General features: G+C 55.1%; 1 protein-coding gene across 9 annotated transcripts in view; it reads left to right on the top strand.

Annotated features, from left to right (window-relative positions):
- DNAJC5 (DnaJ heat shock protein family (Hsp40) member C5) overlaps window positions 1-12987 on the top strand; it is a 29645-nt gene extending 16658 nt beyond the window's left edge. For 4 of the 9 annotated variants that reach the window (XM_060120172.1, XM_060120174.1, XM_060120177.1 and 1 more), the window contains exons 2-5: window positions 10135-10252; window positions 11011-11224; window positions 12100-12271; window positions 12682-12987. In XM_060120172.1, coding sequence (XP_059976155.1) covers window positions 10146-10252; window positions 11011-11224; window positions 12100-12271; window positions 12682-12785 — 597 coding nt within the window. In that variant the 5' untranslated portion in view covers window positions 10135-10145 and the 3' untranslated portion in view covers window positions 12786-12987. Of the gene's footprint in view, window positions 1-1164; window positions 1332-1894; window positions 2018-2433; window positions 2490-2871; window positions 3067-10134; window positions 10253-11010; window positions 11225-12099; window positions 12272-12354; window positions 12428-12681 lie in introns of all 9 variants that reach the window. The other 5 variants (XM_060120175.1, XM_060120178.1, XM_060120176.1 and 2 more) reach the window with 4 other exon arrangements.
- The last annotated feature ends 7788 nt before the right edge of the window (window positions 12988-20775 follow it).

The following is a 20775-nucleotide window of genomic DNA, read 5'->3' as shown; positions in this document are numbered from 1 at the left end:
GGCTCTGCTGTGCATCCATGGAGCAGGCGCCAGGACCGGCCTTCTGGGACCAGGGATGTCGCTTCAGGGTCGGAGGTCTAAGTAGGGGTGCCACGTAGGAGGGGGCAGGACGTTGAGGAGACCCCCGGTGCTCAGGGTCGGCAGCACTGCCTCTGCCTAAGAGCGAGCTGTCAGGCCGTGAGGCCCAGTGGGCGCAGTGGCAGGAAGAGGCTGGTGTCAGACAGGGTCTGTGTCCAGAAGGACCTTGTAGGGCAGGCCCAGGAGCTGGGATTTGATGCTGCAGCCAGTGGGCTGTTGGGGAAGGACCTGAGTGGGGTGGCGACAGGAGCAGAGCCGTGCCTCACAGACTTGTCCTGGCGGCCCTGCGGGAGGACCGGCTGCGTGTCCTCCAGAAAGGCCTCCCCTCACCGGGCCCCTGCCTCCTGGGGTTGGCGAGCTTTGACTGGTTTAAAGCCCATGTTTCCCTGCTCGTGCATGGCTTGTCTGCCCCGCAATGTGGAGGACCCCCAGTACTCTTGCTAGCAGCACCAGGACGCACTACAGATTTGCAGAATGTGCCCATTGTTTGTTTGTTTGTTTTTACGGTACACGGGCCTCTCACTGCTGTGACCTCTCCCGTTGCGGAGCACAGGCTCTGGACGCGCAGGCTCAGTGGCCATGATGGCTCACGGGCCCAGCCGCTCCGCGGCATGTGGGATCTTCCCGGACCGGGGCACGAACCCGTGTCCCCTGCATCGGCAGGCGGACTCTCAACCACTGCGCCACCAGGGAAGCCCCCATTGTTTGTTTTTAAAGGTATGTGTTACTAAAAATGACGCAGCCTAAAGGTCAGGATCTAACCCTCCTGGAGCCAAGGCTGGGAGCATAGCTAGGATGGCAGTTCCTGAGTTATAGCAGGTGCAGCTCAGGTAGATATGGCTGCTCCCCAGGTGCTGACATGGGCCTCGGGGATGCCTTTGAAATTTAATCGAAACGGGTTTAGGAAAAACCAAAATGCTGAGGTGCTACCTCAAATAGCACATGCGACATTTCCTGGTGGTCCAGTGGTTAGGACTTGGTGCACTCGCTGCTGTGGCCCAGGTTCAATACCTGATTCACGTGGAACTTAGATCCTGCAAAGCCACACGGTGCAGCCAAAAAAACACAAAACAAAACAAATAACAGGTGCTGGACTCCTGGACTCCTCAGGCAAAGACTAGTCACCAACTCAGCACAGCTGGCCTGTTCCTGGACCTTGAGGCTGGTGGCAGAGGACACCTGATTTCCCCCGTGACACTCTAGTGGAGCCTCCTCACGGCGTTGAGCTTGGAGCTGTGTGCCTGTGGTGCCAGGTATTGGGGAGATGGGGGAAATCGAGGGAAGCAGAAGACAGGTCACAAGACAATGGGAGAAACCACCTCTGGGGAGGGGAGAGCGCTGACCAGGTGCAAAGGGGATGGTCTTCAGTTTGTCACTTGTGGGACATTATTTTTAGGATGATCTTTTTCCTGCTTTGGAAAAATGTTTATTTCTTTTAAATCATTAAAGTATACCCGATCACTATAGAAAATTAAGAAGGATAAACAACAAGGTCCTACTGTAGAGCACAGGGAACTATATTTGATATCCTGTGATAAACCATAATGGAACAGAATATGAAAAAGAATGTATATATATGTATAACTGAAACACATTGCTGTACAGCAGGAATTAACACATTGTAAATCAACTATACTTCAATGAAATAAATTTTAAAAAATAAAATTAGAATAAACGTCAAAAAAAGAAAATTAAGAAAATAAAATATTAAGACACCTGGTTTTGAAAAAAGTTGATTTTAATGCTTTAAAAACCCCACAGAACTCGATTCTTTCTCTCTCCCCTTCACTGTCTTCCACCACCTTCTGCTTGACAGGAGCCTCCTAGGTGCCTTTCCCAGTACCACACATGCTAAGAATGAAGTCAGATCTGTCCATTTGCAGTTCACGTCTCTCTCTTAGTTACAAGACCGTGTCCCAACTGAGCAGGAAACTTAAAAGTGCGTATTTCCTGGCAGTGGGTAGTTTCTACCTAGAATGTTAACTTTTGAAACGTGTGTGAAAATGATGTAGAAATTTACCTTTAATAATTTTTATGCTTGGACAGCACTTATTTCATTTTCTGACTCAAAATTATGAAATACCAGTTAGAATCATGTTCATAGCAGCTATTTTATTCTTAAAGGGCCAGACGGTAAGTATTTTCGGCTTCTTGGTGACACAGTCTCTGCTGAGAGCAGCCACAGAATGACAGGCAAACGGATGTTTTTCTGTGTCTCCATGAAAGTTGTTGTAAAAACAGGCAGCCTGCCATCACAGATTAGAGAATTTTACGTTTCACTTGGTTCTCTTGTAGTATCTAATTAATGTTGAGAATAAATCACATTAATTACAACAGCTGCTCTTTTTACTGCAGGTAAACTTGACATACAGTGAAAGGCACAGATCTTAACTGGATTTCAGTGAGTTTTGGTGTGTACACTTGTGAGATCACTCTTGCATTTAAATTAAGAATATTCCTGCCTCCTAGGAGGTCCCCTTACCTCCCTGAAACAGTCGCTTTTCTGGTTTATATCATGACATTGTTTTTCCTGTTCTTAATCTTTGTACAAATGGAGTCATTTTGTGTTTAGCTTGTTTGCGTAACACATTGTGTTTGAGATTTACTGATTTCATTGCTGTGTCAGTGTGTTATCCTTCTTTTATTGGTAAGTAGTGTTCTGTATAGAATAGACCAGAAATTGTCAGTCCTTCTGTTGATGACCCTGTGTGGTGTTTGCTTTTCTTAGAGCTCATGCTGCCCACTTCACATAAGGTGTCCATTTCTCCCCCACCCCTGCTTCTCTGTGCGAAGGTGTCCTGTTTGTCTTACTTGGAGCACAAACCCCACAAGCCAAGGTTGATCAGTTCCTGCTTCCAGCAGTCCTGTGTATTTTTTAAAAAGAAAGAGGAAAAGATCATCTATTAGCTACGTGCTTATCACTTCCAGTGGCCTTCATTCCTTCTAAAGACGCTGGTTTCTATCTGGTGTCGTTTCCCCTCCGTCCAGGTAAGTCTCATTGGTGTTTCCTGAATTTTAGGTTTTTGTGATGGGTTCTCTTAGTCTCTGTAGGAGAACGTCTTCATTTCAGCCTTTGTTTCTAAGGGGTGTTTTTTCTGGAAATAGAATTCTGGTCTGACAGGTATTTTATCTGAGTGCTTTCAAGTTGGGTACCACTGCCCTCTGGGTCCTGTGATTTCTACCAAGGAGAGTCTGGCTCACACGCTCGCTCCTCTGCAGCACGTCCATTTTCTCTTGGTCTCTGGTTTTCAGCAGTGTGACTGGTGGGCCTGCGCGTGATTCTGTCCATATTCCTTCTGTCTTCTGCAGCCAGGTGATCCTACAGTGGGCCTCTGCTGCTCCCATCACAGTGTTCTTGGGGAGCTGTGCTCACCCTGATTTAGGGTGTCTTCCCGCCCCAACACTCCCCGGCATCAGGGGTGGTGTCTCCTGCCCAGCACCCGGCGTGTGTATGAATGCTTTTGAACCTGTGATGCTGGGGAAGGGTAGATGCCCTTCGAGACAAACGTGTGTCCTCTGAACAGAGTCATCGTCGTTGGAGCCCCAGCAAGGCACATTGAAAGTCGTCTTTATTGCTTGGGCGTAGGGTTGCACTGTCGCTGTGCCGGAATCCGTACCCGCCAGCGGTGACAGGAGAGGGGTGTCTTCCTCGGGGGAAAGTTTGTATCTGATGCAGTCAGCGGGCTCTCCTCGACTCAGTGGAGAAACTCACAAAGTAAGGGATCTCGGTTCTCTGTTCTTTGGTATGAAGATATTATCAGGGTCATTGTTCCGTATTACATGGGAACCCAAGATTCCAGTTGGAAAAACCCTCAGAAGCCAGAGCTAGTGGTGCTTAAACCATGATCTAAAGTAAGAAGAGTGACTGACGGGGGACGACAATGAGTACTCTTGGATGGTTTATGTCAAAAATGCCAGCACCTCGTTCACAGCTTTTCCAGCAACTTTTCAGGGTGGACGCTGTTGCTACTGTCTGGCCTAATTGCTTCACGTTGCAACAAGTTTCTTTGGATTTTGCCATCTTGATTGGAAATGCATATTCACATTTCTTGCCCATGTCTTCGTTTTGTATTTGTGCAAAGTTAACTTTGAGGACCGAAAAAGAGTCACAGTAACTAAGCTGACACTTGCCCACAGCACACAAATGTAAGTGCCTGTTCACAACACCCAACTTCCCTAAAATAATTCACAAGAGAGCCATTACTTGACCCCTGGGGCAAGGGTTGTGCCTGCTTCTGTAATTAAGTCGGGTTTATGGGTGCACAGTTGTGCCCATTCTTTTAGACATTGTGTGCTTCCATGCTTCAAAGGCAGAGCTGAGAACTCGGGACACGGAGACTGTATGGCCCACAAGACTGAAATATTACTATCTTGCCCTTTACCAAAAAGCTTGCACACCTGCTTCTAGAGTAATAATACTTTGACGAATAGCACCAAAGTAAGCCTTGGTGTTAAAGTCTGTGCTGACTTTTACTGTCCCCAGCTTTCTCTTTTCTGGTGTTTGACTTCTTGGCTTAGACATAATTAAATTAGGCTTGAGCTGTCCAGACCCATTGCTATGCTGTCAGTGATTTCATTAAAATATAAGGAAGTTTATTTAGTCTCTCACTCTTACTGTTTGTGATGTCAGAAAACTCTAATGATTGAAAATTGGATTGGAGGGAGTCCACGTGAGGATGTTTGCTGGTTCTTAGGAGAACGTGGAGTTGACTGGACCCTGGTTGGCTGGATCCTCCGTCAAGACCCCTTTGATTGGCTAGTAGCCAAAACAGATCCCCAAATGGACAGCTTGCTCTTGAACTCAGATGAGAAGGGATTCTGTAGGGACTGTTGGAGACTTGCTGGCTGTGAGAGGGAAGTTAGTGCACAGGAGTGTGGGCCAGACTCCTGGGGCTAAAGGACCTTGTTGGCCAGGAAGGCTGGGCTCTCGGTACCCACGACAGTCCGACATGCTAAAGTCGTGTGTCCTGGAAGTGACTTGTGACAGAGCCTCTAGGAGGGCAGACGTGCGTCTGGAAGCACAAGGAGAACGACAACTTTGTAGTTTTTATAAAAAAGATACATAGATTTATAAAAAGTTCATGCAATGCAGAAAAGGCTACAGAAGGAAATGATTTTAAAAATCAAACAATAGTATGGGAATAGGTAAAGAAATGGTAGACAACAAAGAATAAGTCTTTTAACCTCTGCTCCCTGGTTCTTCCCAGAAACAACCGGATTACCGGATACTTACCTTCCGAAGATATTCACATCCTCTTTTATTTTATTTTTATTCCTTTTTAAATTTTATTTATTTATTTATATTTTATTTTTGCCTGCGTTGGGTCTTCGTTGCTGCGTGCAGGCTTTCTCTAGTTGTGGCGAGCAGGGCTTCTCTCGTGGAGCACGGGCTCTAGGCACGCGGGCTTCAGTAGTTGTGGCACGCGGGCTCAGTAGTTGTGGCGCACGGGCTTAGTTGCTCCGCGGCACGTGGGATCTTGCCAGACCAGGGCTCGAGCCCGTGTCCCCTGCATTGGCAGGCGGGTTCTTAACCACTGTGCCACCAGGGAAGTCCCCACATTGTCTTTTAAACAGAAGCGTTCCAGTTTCCCTCGAATTTGGCAAACAAAAGATCACGGTGATACTAAAAACTGCTCCTCCCTCACCACAGCAGACCCGCCCCCTTAACCAGGGGCACCCGTGTGCCGGGGTCCGCTGGGGCCGTGGGGCTGCACACACTTTGCCCACCTGTGTCCTGACCCGCCATGGGGGCCAGGAGGTTTGCGGTGGGTTTGTTGCTGGAGCTCCTGCCGCTCCTCAGTCGGGATCTTGCATTTCTGTGGGTTTGTCGCCTGCCTGCAGAGCTGTTGCCCCAGCTTCCATTGTTGATGACTTTCCTCTGGTTCACATCTTCACTGGCTGGATTTTATCACCAAGTCGTGTTTTCTGGAAGCTCTTGGTTCCACACGTTCTTGAATCCACATGAGCATTAACCTGTCCTCTGTGTGGGGAGAGCTTGCCTGATGGTGTCAGTGTCCAGGCAGAATGTTCCGTGTTGCTCCACCACATTCTGGCACCGAGTGTCACAGGGTCGCGCCACACCTGGTGGGGGAGGGAAAGCTGCCGGGCACTAAGGACTGGGAATGCAGAACCTGATTTTTAATCCCTGGGGTTGAGGAGATATGTTTATTATTAAACAAGTATTGGCCTTTGAAGTTTGGTCATAGTTGCTGGCAGTTCATTGAAACTAAGAAAGTTAATTCTGGGACTTCCCTAGTGGCGCAGTGGTTAAGAATCCGCCTGCCGGGCTTCCCTGGTGGCGCAGTGGTTAAGAATCCGCTTGCCAATGCAGGGGACACGGGTTCGAGCCCTGGTCTGGGAAGATCCCACGTGCCACGGAGCAACTAAGCCTGTGCGCCACAACTACTGAGCCTGCGCTCTAGAGCCTGTGCTCTGCAACAAGAGAAGCCACCTCAATGAGAAGCCCGCGCACTGCAACAAAGAGCAGTCCCTGCTCGCCACAACTAGAGAAAGCCCGCGCACAGCAACGGAGACCCAACGCAGCCAAAAATAAATAAATAAAAAATTTAAAATATAACAAAATATACAAAGCATTCTTAAAACTCAGCAGTAGAAAACAACAACGACAAAAAACAGAAAAGAAAATTAATTCTAAGGTTTTGAAAGTCAGTGATCTGTCTGTACCTGTGAACAAGCAGGTGATGAACCACAGTGACTAGCTTACCTAGTCACTAAGCCAGGTGTGTGCTGATGTTTCTTAGGGTGGTTCTGTCCTAGACGAGGAAGTGTTGCCCCTTGTTGCAAGAACGTCTGTGATCTCTGGTGCAAGCGGTGCTGGAGAATCATGACTTAAATGCGAAAGTTCCACAGAGAATTCTTTTTAATCAAATTAAGTAGCTGACTGCCTCTAGACGTCTCAGATAATCATATAGTTACTCCTATAAGCAGATACAAAAGTATTTATTGATATTTTCCTGTGGATGGGCTCTCAAAGCGCTATTTAGTAGGCACTGAGTAACTGAGAATACAAAATAATTTGTCAGAGTTGTATTTTCCATAACAGTACCTAAGGACCAAAAAAATTACTTAGCCAAGTAGTAATTAAACTTGACGAAGTCTTGGTACTTCTGTTGTGGAGTAAATGGACAAAATTCCTAGTAATGGAGACTTGACGAGAATATGTTCCATCCTCAACATCACTGAGGGTCCCTGGGCTCTGTGCAGCCCTGCCATGGGGCGGGGGGTAGGGGGCATCCTTGTGTCCATCCAGGTGAGGAGGGAGGCTCCAAGCACTGCAGCGACATGGCCACGCCAAGCAGCTGGAAGCTGTCGGAACTGGGCTTAAGATTTCTCACACCCAGGCCTCCCTGGTGGCGCAAGTGGTTGAGAGTCCGCCTGCCGATGCAGGGGATACGGGTTCGTGCCCCGGTCTGGGAGGATCCCATATGCCGCGGAGCGGCTGGGCCCGTGAGCCATGGCCGCTGAGCCTGCGCGTCCGGAGCCTGCGCGTCCGTAGCCTGTGCTCCGCAACAGGGGAGGCCACAACAGTGAGAGGCCCGCATACCGCAAAAAAAAAAAAAAAAAAAAAAAAGATTTCTCACACCCTGATTCCAAAGCCCACCATCTCTGGGATTGAAGTGAGGCGTGCTTAACTTCCTGCCCTCAGCTGTACACCACCGTCCCTTATGCTTCGTGCCAAGGTGGCTGACCTTGTGTCCCTCAGCCAAGAGACCATGCCTTTCGGTTTGGGTCCAGGTCCTGACTTCACCTCTGTGTGTATCTGTCTCTCTGTCTGTGACATAACCGTCGGAGTGCCTGCGTCGTGAGGCTACAGGGGGCCAGGGGAGCCCAGCCCCTGCGGAACCCAGTCTGGAGGGAGTTCATGTGTGTGTCCTGTGTTGTGATCAGAAGTGACCATTGCCACCTGCAGGAGGGGGCACTCCTGGGCCGCTCCCCCGCAGGCCGGGACACCACCACTCCTCTTACCACATCTTTTCCTGTTTCTTGATTTCCTTCCACATTTTGTTGAAGTACTCCTCAGATCATTGTTTCATTGAAGATGCGCGAGCAGTACTTTTCCCAGACTCTTGAGTTTATATATACGTTCTTCTGACTTTACACTTTCTTGATAGTGGAATCCTAAGATGAAACTCCTTTCTCCTTAGAATTAGGAACGTGTTTTGTTTGGGGACGTTCTTGGCGCCCAGGATGTTGAAGTGTGGCCTTGGCGCCCTACCTGGTGGGGCCTCAGTTCGCACACTTGTGGTTTCTTTCAGCTCTAGTTTTGTTTTCAGTTGACTATTTTTTCTCAGTTGTCTGTATTCTTTCCCTTTCAAATTCCTGCCTGGCAGATTTTCTCATTTTCTGTTTTCTCTGTGCTGGTTCCGTTCAGATGCTTCCTGAATTGTGCCTTCTCTGTGCTCTGGCCTTCAGCCGTTTCAGGCATATCGTTGTACCCGTCTGCTTCGTTGACAACTTCACTGCTCAGATAGTGATTTCCAGAGACTGTCTTATCCTTCTGTGCTCCTTTTTCTTCACAGCTTATTGTAATCTCAGTCTCTGAGGATAGCAGAACTATTGTTTAAGGCAGTTTTAGGTTTACACAAAAATTGAGGATAATGTACAGAGAGTTCCCTTGTACTCCCTGCCCGCCCCAGTCTTACAGTTTATTAGCATTGGTGTGGTACATTGTTTTGAGTGATGCTCCAACACTGATACAGAGTAACTCAGGTCTGTAGTTTACATCAGGGCTCACTCTTGGTGTTGCACATGCTGTGGGGTTTTTCAAACGTATAATGACACGTATCTGCAATTGTAGTATCAGAATAGTTTCACTGCCCTAAAAATCCTCTGTGCTCTGCCTGTTCATCCCTCCCTCTCCCAACCCCTGGCAAACGCTGATCTTTTTACTGTCTCCATAGTTGTGTCTTTTCCAGAATGTCAGAGTTGGAATCATATAGTCTGTAGCTTTTTCAGATTGGCTTCTTTCACCTAAATGCATTTAAGCTTCCTCCATGTCTTTTCATGGAAAACACAAGTTTGCTGAATAATATTCCACTGTCTGGATGGACCACAGTTTATTTATCCAACACCTGCTGAAGGACATCCTGGTTGCTTCTGAGTTTTGGCAACTATGAATATATCAACTTATTTTTACTTAGTAGCCTATAATCACATGCAGATTATTAGATCAGTAATGAGTTTAGAAATTATGTCCGTCCTCTTTTCTTTGAACTGCATGTTATTTAGAAGTGTATCGTTTAATATTTAAACACTTGAGGTTTTCATAGATATTTTCCTTTTGGGTCTCTAATCTGTTAGGGTTGGGGACATACTGTGTATGATTTCAGTCCACTTAAATTTGTTAAAGCTTGTTTTAAGGCCCATCATGTGGTATGTCTTGGTGATTTTTAAAAAGTGTAAGTTCTGTGGATGTGGGTGTCATAGCGGTAATTGGGTCATGGTGGTTGATAGTGTTCTTTAGATTGTCGGTATTTTTCCTGATTTTGTGTGTGTGTCCTGTCAGTTTCTGAGAGAGGGGTGTTAAGATTTTTGTGACTGTGAAGTTGTCTGCTTCTCCCCTTATTTCAGTCAGCACTTGCTTCATGTATTTTGAGGCTCTTGTTTTTAAAGTGTCTCTCGCAGACAGTGTCTAGTTGGGTCTTGCAATTTTTTATCCATTTTGACAATCTCTTCCTCTTAATGGAGTTTTTGGTCTATAGAGATTCATTTTCATTTTCCCTTCAGCTTTCTAGCTTTGCCTCCTTATGTCTTCATTTAGAGGTTGCCCAAGGGATTGCAAAAAACACACTTAAATTTTTGACAGTCTACTTAGGGTTGACAGTAGTGTAGCAGTTAGAAACGGCCCCTTACCCCCATGTGGGACCACACCTCCTTCCTGCTGTAGTTGAATGTGTTATGTTGGTGTACATTGGGACCCCTACAAAGTGCTGTGATTTTTTTGCTTAAAATAGTCAAATGGAATCAAGTCCTTCAGCTCTGCGCTTAGAATTTTTATCTGTACTTTTTGATGTTTCCTCTGCGTTCTCCTTGTAGACTAGCCTGCCATGGCAGACCAGAGACAGCGCTCACTCTCTACCTCTGGGGAGTCCCTGTACCACGTTCTGGGGCTGGACAAGAACGCAACCTCGGATGACATTAAGAAGTCCTACCGGTAAGAGACCTGGGCCCGGGGCGGGCGTTTCCCGCCCCTCCTGTCTTTTATCTGCATGTGTTTCCCCAGCCTACTCACTGTTTCACTGGTAGCCATTCCATTGCATCTTTGTGTGTGTAGTGTGTCCCCTTATAGCTTACGATTATTACCTTAATGTTTTCTTGGCAACAAAAAAATAGCAGTTTGTGGGTCATGCGTACTCCCTACCCTGGAACAGACGGCTCGGGGGGCAGGTCTGGATGTGCTGAGCTGTGATGGCAGGGTCTCCACACCCCGGGGTAGCCTTGCCACGTGGCTGAGCTGGCCCCTCCCGTGCGGTGTCTCTGAGCAGCTGCCAGAGACCGACACTGTCGTCAGTGCAGACAGTGGACACAGTCCTCTGTGTTCTCAGCTTATCTCCTTCTCAGTACAATAAACTGCCTGTGCTGCAGCTCCTTGCCTGTCCCTCCATTTGGCAAATGTACAGTCAGGACGCTAGAGGGCAGCAGCGGGGTTGGAAGTTCTTGGGAGTGCCCGCAGGTCAGCTCTCCCCCACCCATCCCCCCCCCCCCCCCCCCCGGGGCACTTGCTGCTCTGTGGATGGTTCAGGACGGGAGGTTTGCCTGGAGACAGTTGTAGAGGTTTCTGTTGAGCCTGGCGTTCTCTAGTTCTGTGGCTGGTTGGAAAGGGAGGTGGTGACGGGTAAACATTCCTCTGCTGGCCCTCCATCCGGTGGATGAGCATGAGACATGAGACCAACAGATGGTTTTGGTTTGCAGGAAGCTGGCCTTGAAATATCACCCTGACAAGAACCCAGATAACCCAGAGGCCGCAGACAAGTTTAAGGAGATCAACAACGCCCACGCCATCCTGACGGACTCCACGAAAAGAAACATCTACGACAAGTACGGCTCGCTGGGGCTCTACGTGGCTGAGCAGTTTGGGGAGGAGAACGTGAACACCTACTTCGTGCTCTCCAGCTGGTGGGCCAAGGTGAGGGCGCAGCTCCCGCACTCGCATCCTGCCAGGTAGATCTGGGCACGTGGCGGGCTCCTTGTCTCCGTAGATACGGGCAAAGGCCCGGTCCCAGCGGATTGTAGCTGGCCTGTGGCCTGCCTGCATCCAGCCCGAGCGCACAGAGCGAGGTCCGTGCTGAGTGGTGGCATCCACAGCATTTTCTTTTGTGAGTCGCTGTGGTAGAAATAGGAGACGAGCTTTTTCATCACTTTGTGGATAGATTTATTTTTGTGATTAGTGAAGACTTATTAGAAATATCTAGCTTGAGAAACTTCTGAAAAAAATATTATTGTTTTATATTGTAACATTACCTGGTTTCCTGATTCTGTCCAAAGCATCTGTCATGTAAGTCCCGAGGGTATGGCTCGCTGCAGGGCGCTGAGCTGTCGGAAGCCCGTCTGGCAGCGGCCAGTCAGCCCTCCTCCCCTCTCAGAAGTTACCCTTTTTTTGCATTACGCGGGCCTCTCACTGTTGTGGCCTCTCCCGTGGCGGAGCACAGGCTCCGGACGCGCAGGCCCAGCGGCCATGGCTCACGGGCCCAGCCGCTCCGCGGCATGTGGGATCCTCCCGGACCGGGGCACGAACCCGCGTCCCCTGCATCGGCAGGCGGACTCTCAACCACTGCGCCACCAGGGAAGGCCAAGCCTTCTTTACGCAGCTGGTCTCCTCCTTCCTGCCTTCCCGTCTTCCCGTGTCCGGTGCTTTCTTTATCCTCCTTGGTCTGGAGAAGAGTCTGCTGCTGGCGTGGGGACCCCTCTGTGGCCCTGGCGGCGGGGCGGGGCGGGGGCGTGGGCGTGGGGGGAGCTGCACCCCGGCCGCCCCGCACAGCCCCGCCCCCGCCCCGCCCGCAGGCCCTGTTCGCGCTCTGCGGGCTCCTCACCTGCTGCTACTGCTGCTGCTGCCTCTGCTGCTGCTTCAACTGCTGCTGCGGGAAGTGCAAGCCCAAGGCGCCCGAGGGCGAGGAGACCGCCTTCTACGTGTCCCCCGAGGACCTGGAAGCGCAGCTGCAGTCCGACGAGAGGGGTGAGTGTGCCCGCTGCCCGGGGCGCGTGCGACGGGCGGGGCCGGAGTGGGCCCTGAACGTGTCGCCCTGTCTCGTCAAACAGGAGGGCACTGACACTGTGCGGGAGTGTTTGTGGTGGCGGCGGGACGGTTGAGGTGTGAACGTGGATGCCGGAGGTAAAGCAGGCGTGGAGGGCTGTCCCCGCCGCGGACTGTGGTGGCTCAGTAGGCGGGGAGGGCCGAGGGCCGAGGCCGCTGAGGAAGGTCGTGCGGGGCGGAGGTCCCGGCAGCCTCGCCCCGCCCTGGGCGCTTGTCTTACGACCTCCGACCCCGGTCGAGCCACCAGGTGGCCGAGCGTGTCGCCCACAGACCGTGTCGGGGGCCGAGAGGCCCACCGGCCCGACCTGAGGCCGCGCGTCGCTTGCTTGCAGAGGCTGCAGACACGCCAGTCGTCGTCCAGCCGGCGTCCGCCACGGAGACCACCCAGCTCACAGCCGACTCCCACCCCAGCTATCACACCGATGGGTTCAACTAAATTCAGGAGAAGCTGTGATTCGAGGGTCAGTCAGCACCCAGCCACTCGACCTTAGAATCATGGACTGTAGTCCCAGAGGTGGGGCGGGAGCCGCCCTGGCCCCGGGAGGGCAGCGCCAGCCCGCCTCTGTGCCCGCCCACCCGCCGATCCCTGACACACGAAGTGCGTAGCATGCAGTGTTTAAAGCAGTTTAGCTACGGTCTTCTTCTTCTGTTGTTTCCTTTTTTAATAGCATGTGCGGGGTTACGTTCCATGTCTGTCTGTGTTGTGAGCGTGTTGCAGCCAGGCCGCATTCCCCGGATGTGGGGCCGCCTCAGGGCTCTCGGGCAGGTGGACGCAGCGGTTGGACGGCCCGTGTGGTCCCTCGCGGTCAGGCGGGCTCGGGCGGGACGGCACTCCGTTCCCCGTGCCCGTAGGGGCCTGAGGCGGGTGCTGCCTGGCTGGAGCCGTGGGGGTCTGCTCCCTGCCCCGTGCCTGCCAACCATGTGGCCACAGGCAGGGCCTCTGGACTCACCTGCCAGGAAGGAGCTGGGCCCACTCTCCCAGCGCCAGGGCGTTTCTGTGGCATTCGTACCAAGGACAGTCTGTGCGGGACCCGTTCACCCCGTCTGCTTAGCCTGTGGCAGTCGTTTCCCACGTCCGACCTGAGGCCCCTGTGCTTCGAGTATGCTCCCTCCCGGGCGGGGGACGTTCCCACATGCCCCCAGGCCACGAGCTGGATGGAAGGGGCCCCTCCCGCAGCCCCCCTTCTCCCCTTCCCTGCATCGTCCTCCACATGCCTTCAGGCCCACCTGGCCTCTTGGTAATGCGTTTTGAACCTCTAAGGACCACGGATGGCAGCAGCGGCCCAATCAGCGGTGGTCGGAGGGGCTGAGAGGCCAGGCTGCCGGGGGCGAGTGGGCTGCACAGCCCTCCCCTCTGTGCCTCCCAGAGCTCTCACCCACCCGCTCTCCTCCGACGGCTCCCTTTGGCCGTCGTTGATGGTTTGGGCAGAGCTGGAGACGTCGGGTTCACGGAGAAAGGACCAGCTGGACCAAAGGCACACTGTGGGCAGAGGGTTGGGTCCCCAAGTGGCCCTGGTGCCCTTGGGCTCGTTAGCCCGCAGCCAGACCACGGAAGCCCCGCTCACCTCTGTCCGTGCACCGTCTGTGGGCTGTTGGGGAGCCAGTCTGTCTTGTCCGCGTCCAGACCTGTGGGTGGCCCCTGCTCTGAGGACTTGGAGACGTGGCTGTGCTGGCCCCGTGCCAGACCAGCACCTGCCCCGGGACCTGCGTGGCCCAAGTGGGTCTGGTTTCCCATCATGCACCTCGCGACTGCTGGGCTCCGGAGTGTCTAGTAGGGAAGGCCGTGGGCCGGGGGCTGCACGCAAGGAGGCCAGACGCACCAGGACACCTTCCCGAGCCACTGATTTCCACCACCCCAGCCCACCGCCGCCCAGGCCCCGGCTTGCCGCTGCCCTCACAGTGCCGTGTAGGGTGAGTGGCTGGCTCTGCAGGCACCAGGCCCGTGGGCACCTGTGGGTTCCGTTTTGTTTGGGGTTTTGCCCTTGAAGATGTTCGGGAAGAGGGGAGGTGTGCGCTGGTGTCAGGTGAGGAGCCGCTGCTGAGACCCGGCCTCTCAGGAGGACAGGAAGTGCGCTGTTGGACCCCGTGGAGCAGGGAGGAGGCCAGACGCCAGGACAGTCTTAGGGGCCAGTTCCAGGCCAGCAAGAAGTCAGCCTGAGAGCAGGCCCCAGTCGGGCTTCCTGACCTTTCTGGAAATAACTTAGGAAATGAGTCGTTTTTCCCTAGAGTGGCCAAGCACGAAGTTCAGAGGTTGGACTTCAGGCAGGCAGCCGCCCCTCCACAGCGACTGTGTCATTGCTCCGTGGGCAGAAAACTCCGAGGCCCATCACACAGGTCGGGGCGAATCCCTGCCGAGTGTCTTTTGGTTCCCGAATCTTACTGATCGTCCGCTAGAAACGTGACGCTCCCCTGGAGGCCAGAGGGGCAGGTCCGGAAGTTTGTTGAACCCGGTCTCCTGTAGAATTTGTAAAAACTAAATAAGTCGTGACGGTGATGACAACAGTCCTCAAGGCGATGCTGATGACTCCGCGAGGGCCGGGTACCCCAGGGGCCGGGCGCGGGGCCTGGACCACACCCCCTCACCTGACCCCGACCCCGACCCCGAAGCACGTCCACTTCGTTGATTTGGAGGCAGAAGCCCTTTCAAAGTCTTCCCCGTCTGTGCTTTCAGGCCCTCCCGCTGACTGAAGTCCTAGGTCCCTGGTTGCATTTCCCTTTTCCTTGTGTGGCCCATCTGCTTCCCTGGTGAGCAGGGTGTTGTGTCTGGAGGGCCCCCGGTTCATGTGCTCGGAGGGGACAGCCCTCTGCCTGCTGTGGTGGGAACAGGAGCACCTCGGCCCTCGCTCCAGGGCCGCGAGGCCAGTGCTGGGTGCCCCGAGGCCCTGGCAGCACTGCCCGCCCGGGGCCTGCAGGGAGCGTGGGGGAGGCCGCGGGGTGCAGACGGGAGCTGCCGGCGCGTAGATGGCTGTTTTCGCTCGGTGGTGTGGTCTCTTGTCCTTTCTGGGCGTTTTTCTGCTTTCACACTGCTGTAGACGTTACCGCGCGTGCGTGAGCTTTCCTACTTCTCTGACGAGTCGAGCAGCCAGCGCCGCCGGCGCCCCTTAGGCGTGCTGTGCCCACAGGGCTCCTGCTCAGGGAGGGGCCCTGCCGGGACCATCTGGCGTATTCTAGCCTCGGGCGGTCTGTTCCAGGGGAGCTTGTGCCGTGCCCACTGGGGAGACGGGCAGCCTCTGTGGCACCTGGTGTGAGACCACCTGTGAGGAGGGCGGGCACCGGCTCGTGGGCTCTCCCTGGAGGGGCCCCGTCCGTTCTTCCCTGGCTCTCGGCACACCCCGCCAGGGGGACGGCGCGGGGGTGGTGGCGGTGGTGAGGGGCGTGAAAAAGTGACTGATCTCATTCCTTTCCCAGCGTTCTGAGCTGTGAGCCCATGTAACACAGGACTCACCTGTTCTGCTATTTTGGTTGTGACTCCTTCTCCTGTGGAATTGGCAAAGGCTGCATTTTTACTGTCCTTTCAAGCACGGTTGGCGTCGTCTCTGCTGTAGGTGTGGGCAGTGTGTGTACATATGTGTATATGTATATATCACCCAGCGGCGTGAGTGCCGCCGTCCGGGGCAAAGCGACAGTACAATAAAAGCGGCTCCAAAACAGCTTCTGGTTTCTTGACGAGTCGGGGCAGGAGCAGGGGGTCTGGGCGAGCTCCTTTGCCAGGTGCACAGAAGGAAACACCGGCCCTGTCGTGTCCCTGGAATCAGTGTGGACGGCAGGCCGGGCGCCCGAGCGCTGCCAGTGTCGGCTCCTCCATGGAGGGTGCAGGGCTGCCAAGGTGACACCCATACCTGGGGGCTCACCTGACCCAGAGGTGAGTGGCTGGAAACCCCTCCCTCCCCTGAAACATTAAAACCAATTTTCTAAGCATCAGATACAATCAGTGATAAAGCCACATTCAAAGGGGTCTCTGTTCTGACCCCAGATCCACCCTGGAGGGTCCCCGGGGGAGGAAGCGGCTGGGCCTGGGGTCCTGTGGACAGCAGCTTTTGGTGATTTTGTCTCCCTGGAAAGAAGGGTGTTTCAGGGTGGGCGAGGGGCGCAGTTTACACTGAAACATGTATGCGTCATGGTTAGAAGCTAAATGCAGGCGTGTGGACCGCGGTCGTCCGTGTGCTGCTGTGTCCTGCTGCTGGGACCGACCTCTGCCCTGAGCCCACGCACACACCTGGGGCTGGGCTGGAGGGTCACGGTGGTTTCCCATGGTGATGGTCTCTTATGTCTGAATGTTGACCTATAATAAAGATAACTTGTAAAAAATAAATGTTTTCACTGCAGACTGGGTGTATGTTTTATTTAATGATCCCTGCATAATCCTGCTTTAGGGGAGTCTTGCACTCTGGGGGCAGCTGCCCTCGGCGGCCCTCCTGAGTCCTCTGGGGGCTGGGACCTCACTACCACCTGCCTGATCCGAGTGTGGACAGACTCCCCTCCATTTTCTAAATACCACGACTGGGGTGAAGGAAGGAATGTTGGAGCTGTGGGGAGAGTCACACGCCAAGGGCAGCTTGGACTGCGGGTCCTGGAGCCCTCCTGGGACACGGCCAGTAAGCCAGTGGCCAACAGCCACTGGTCCCACTGTCCCCTCCTATCCACCCAGCTGACCGTCCTACCACCTCAGCCTCTGGGAACCATCCCTGCCGCCCTCAGACGGCGGCGCCTCCATCCTGCTGCCCGTGAGCAGCTGTCTGGCCGGGTGAGCGGGGCTGCAGCTCTCCAGGAGAGCAGGCCAGTCCTGGGCCTGTCCTCAGCCGGCAGCACGGAGTCAGGAAGGGGCTACCACAGAGGGCACCGGGCCAGCTCGTCTGCCCCTTGGGCAGCCCCACCCACGTCCAGCTCCTGTTCCTCGGCCTGCTCCACCCAGGGCATCAGCGTGCAGTATGGACACCGCTGCCCCATCTTCCTGGGTTGTCTCCAAGCTGCTGGTGACCCGGCCCTGCTCTCTGGCACCTCCCAGGCAGGGTCCGTCGTCCTACCTGGCCCCCAGGGAGTTCTGAGGTCTACCTGCCCCCCATCACCTGGACAGCAGGGAGAGAGGAGCAGGGGACATCCTGAGCACCACCACGCCCCCCTGGACGTGGTGCAGGCAGGTGCCTTTGTGCCTGTCTCCCACCCGAGATAAGCACCCACTCTTGGGCTCCTGCAGGAGGCGCCATCTCTGCCTCAGGGCGTGTATGTCCATGGGGGTTCACGTCCACCACGTGTGCCCTTCTGTACACGTCGGGGTGTTCAGGCCCTGAGGACGCTGGCGTTCGGTGGGAGAGGCCACCCTAACCCAGGAGGCCCAGGGGTCTGACTACCTGGCCCTGGAGGCAAGAAACACCATGCCTGGCTGCAGGCACCGCCTCCCACACCCCAGGGGGCGCTGGCCCCTCGTGCTTGTGCCCCCCTCGGGTGGGGTGCTGGGTCTTCCTTCTGTGTCCTTGCTCTTAGCAAAGGGCCTGGCGGAAATGATTTGAAAAAATCAAAACAGCCTAAAAATACTAAGAATTGTGTAACAAACACCTTGAAACTCTTTATTTGTACATAACAAATATGAAGTAGTTTAATTTAGATTTCCCACAAAAGAAAACATGACAGTGAAGACCCATTTGTACCTCTCTCCCAGGCCCAGAGGTGGCCCACCAGGCACTTCAGCTCACTTCTGTTTGTGCTTTTAAACCCTGCCTACCAGTCTCAGCATCCATAAATAACACGTACCACTGATTTCTAAGATTTACGTAAGTTGTACAGCACTAAATCACTGTGAGAGTTCATTTAGTGCCGGGTTTTTTTTTCCCTTAATCCATGTGGCTACATCTCGGCCTAGTTAATTTCTGTACAGCGTATATCCTATGAATTAAACACAGGTGGTTGGTGGTCTTGTTGATTGAGGACACAGGTGGCTTTTACTTCCTGGCTGGTGAAGCAGAGTTGCACTGCCCTCGCCAGGGACCATCGCCGGGCAGGGGTCTGGAAGCCCTCCCTTGACTGGTGGCCCCAAATGCCCTGCACATCCACAGAGAGGAAGGCCCCCTTCCCATCTCTGCCAGCCTTGGCGTCCTCAGACGTTTTTCCTTATTTTCAGTATTTTCTATCTGGGATACTTAGAAATAGGACGTGACAACGTGACGTGACACCAACCCTTAATGATGCGCATTCAGGGTGGTGGGCAGCGGGGCCTCCGCCCCTACTGGCCCTGGTTTAGGGGGACCGAGGGCCGCGGGCGTGGCTGAATGGCGCTCTGGAAAGACTCCGAAGTCCCCCGGATGCCCCTTGCCCTCCCGTGCCCAGGCCTAGGACCCTGGCTGAAGTTCCTGGCTAAAGTCGGGGTCGCAGCGTGCGGGCAGGGTCCTAGGCGGACCTCCCGCCCCCCTTCCCCTCCCCACTCGCAGCACCACAAGGCAGCCCCGCCCGTGGGCGTGCGGGGCGTGGCCACGAGGAGGGGCGGGGGTCCGGGCAGGGCCGGCGTCACCTGCCCGAGGGGAGAAGCGTCTCCCCCGGTCGGGCTCCGGGCCCGAGGACGCCGTGTGGCCCGTCCCGGCAGGAGGAACCCGTCGCTGTGGGGCGGCCCTTGCTCCCGGCGCGCCCGGCCGCCCACCCGCTCCAAGGGACTCGGCTCCCTCTGGCCTCAGGGAGACCCCCTGCTCGGACTCCCCAGAACTCCGGGGGACGCCGCGGATGAGACCACGGCTCCCTCCGGCCCTGTCCACTCGGCCCTGGCCCTTTCCGTCTGGGCGCGTGGCCCCCAGCAGCCCTGGGCCGGGAGACTCTGCTCGCGCTGGGACTGGGGAGGCGTGGTGGCGGTTGGGGAGGGTCCAAGCCAGCGCCAGTCCCACCCCCAGACACGTGACGCCGGGGCGGTTCTCGGCCCCCCAGTGGGCAGCCGATCGGTGACCAGGGGCGCCGAGGGCCCCGCACGGGGGAGTTAGGCCGGCCTGCCCACCCAGCAGTGCGGCCGCCCCAGCGGATGTGTGTGGCTGCTGATGTCGCCATGGCTCCCATCCCGGGGTCACAGACGTGGGTCCCCGTGAGCCCCGTGCTAGCTGCCCTTTTCTTACCCTTCTGACCCAAGCACAGCTAAAACCCACCTGCTACCCACAAGCCCTCAGCTTGACCTCAGAGAGCCTGGAAGTCTCCCAGCTGCCCGCAGCATCTCTGGCTGCGTCGTGCCCGGGCCCTGGCCCAGGAACCTGTACAGGTGCCCCTTCCTCGGACTCACCCTGGAGCACTTAGGGCTGCGTCAGGCGGGGCCCAGGATACAGGCGTCTTGTGGGTGCGTCCTGACGCCAGGTGGCCCAGCAGAGACACCGTGACGGGTGGCGTCCTTGCCCAGGTGGTACCGACCCGCCAGGTCCTTCTGCCGACCGGCCCAAGTGCACGTGCCCCTCGCCCCGTGGCAGCTGCTGCTGGGGAGGGGGCGGCACCTCGCGGGCTGACGAACCTGAGATTGTCCCTGGATGCTCACCATTCTCAGGTTGGACAGTCCTGGAGGCACTGCCCAGGCGGCTCATGGGGCCTCAGCGGGCACGTTGCTCCTCTGGGCTCCTCACCCTGTGTCCCCCGAACTTCTGGACAAGTGAGGGAGGGGCTCCGGGTCTGCCTCCCGCCCCCTGTCCTGTCCCCGGCTCTGGGGCTGCAGGCTGCAGCCCCACGCTCAGCTTCTTCCCGCTACCCGCTGACCCCTCGGCCTCTGCTGGGCCCACTGGAGCCCAGGTGCCCGGAAGGCAACACCAGGGGCTGTTAATCAGTCCCAGCTGCCACACAGCCCGAGAGGTTTTCCCTGGGGGTGGGCTCCTCCGGCCCTGAAGGGCACCACCCAAGGTTTCTTCCCAAACGGGAAGCCCCCGATGTTTCCAGCGGCTGTGCTGAGCCCTGTCCCCAGGACAGCCTTGGACCTTGGATCCTGGTCCTGTTTCTGGGACCAGGAGGCTCCCTGGGGCTGGAGGGATTGCCCCTTCCTCCCATCGGCACCCCGAAGACTCTCTGTCAGGGCTGTTTGGAAGGTGACCCACTTCTACCACCCCTTGGGGGCCTGGCAGGAAGTGGCCCAAGAACTCCCCTGAGCCGTGACCTCGTCTCTGAGCTGTCTCTGATGAGAAACCCCAGCCTGAGCAGGCAGGGCTCGGCCCTAGGCCACCACCGACCCTCGAGAAGTGGGAGGAAGCCGTCCCACCCCCCGAGGCTGGTGGCTGAGTGAGGTGGGGGCCCTGAGCTGCATCACGCACACGTGTGTGTCTGGGGCCACGTGGCCATCTGCACACGCATGAGCATATGCGGGTCTGATTTCTTCTGTGGGAGCTGCTTATCCTCTAGCTGGACTCGGGGCCCCTCCCAGGATCACCTAGCTCCTGCCCAGCTCCTCATCAACGGTTCGCCCCCTTGCTCCTCTGGGAAGA

Source organism: Mesoplodon densirostris, chromosome 16 (assembly GCF_025265405.1).
Source record: "Mesoplodon densirostris isolate mMesDen1 chromosome 16, mMesDen1 primary haplotype, whole genome shotgun sequence".
NCBI classification, from domain to species: Eukaryota; Metazoa; Chordata; class Mammalia; order Artiodactyla; family Ziphiidae; genus Mesoplodon; species Mesoplodon densirostris.
This window is presented reverse-complemented; position numbering and strand designations above follow the sequence as displayed.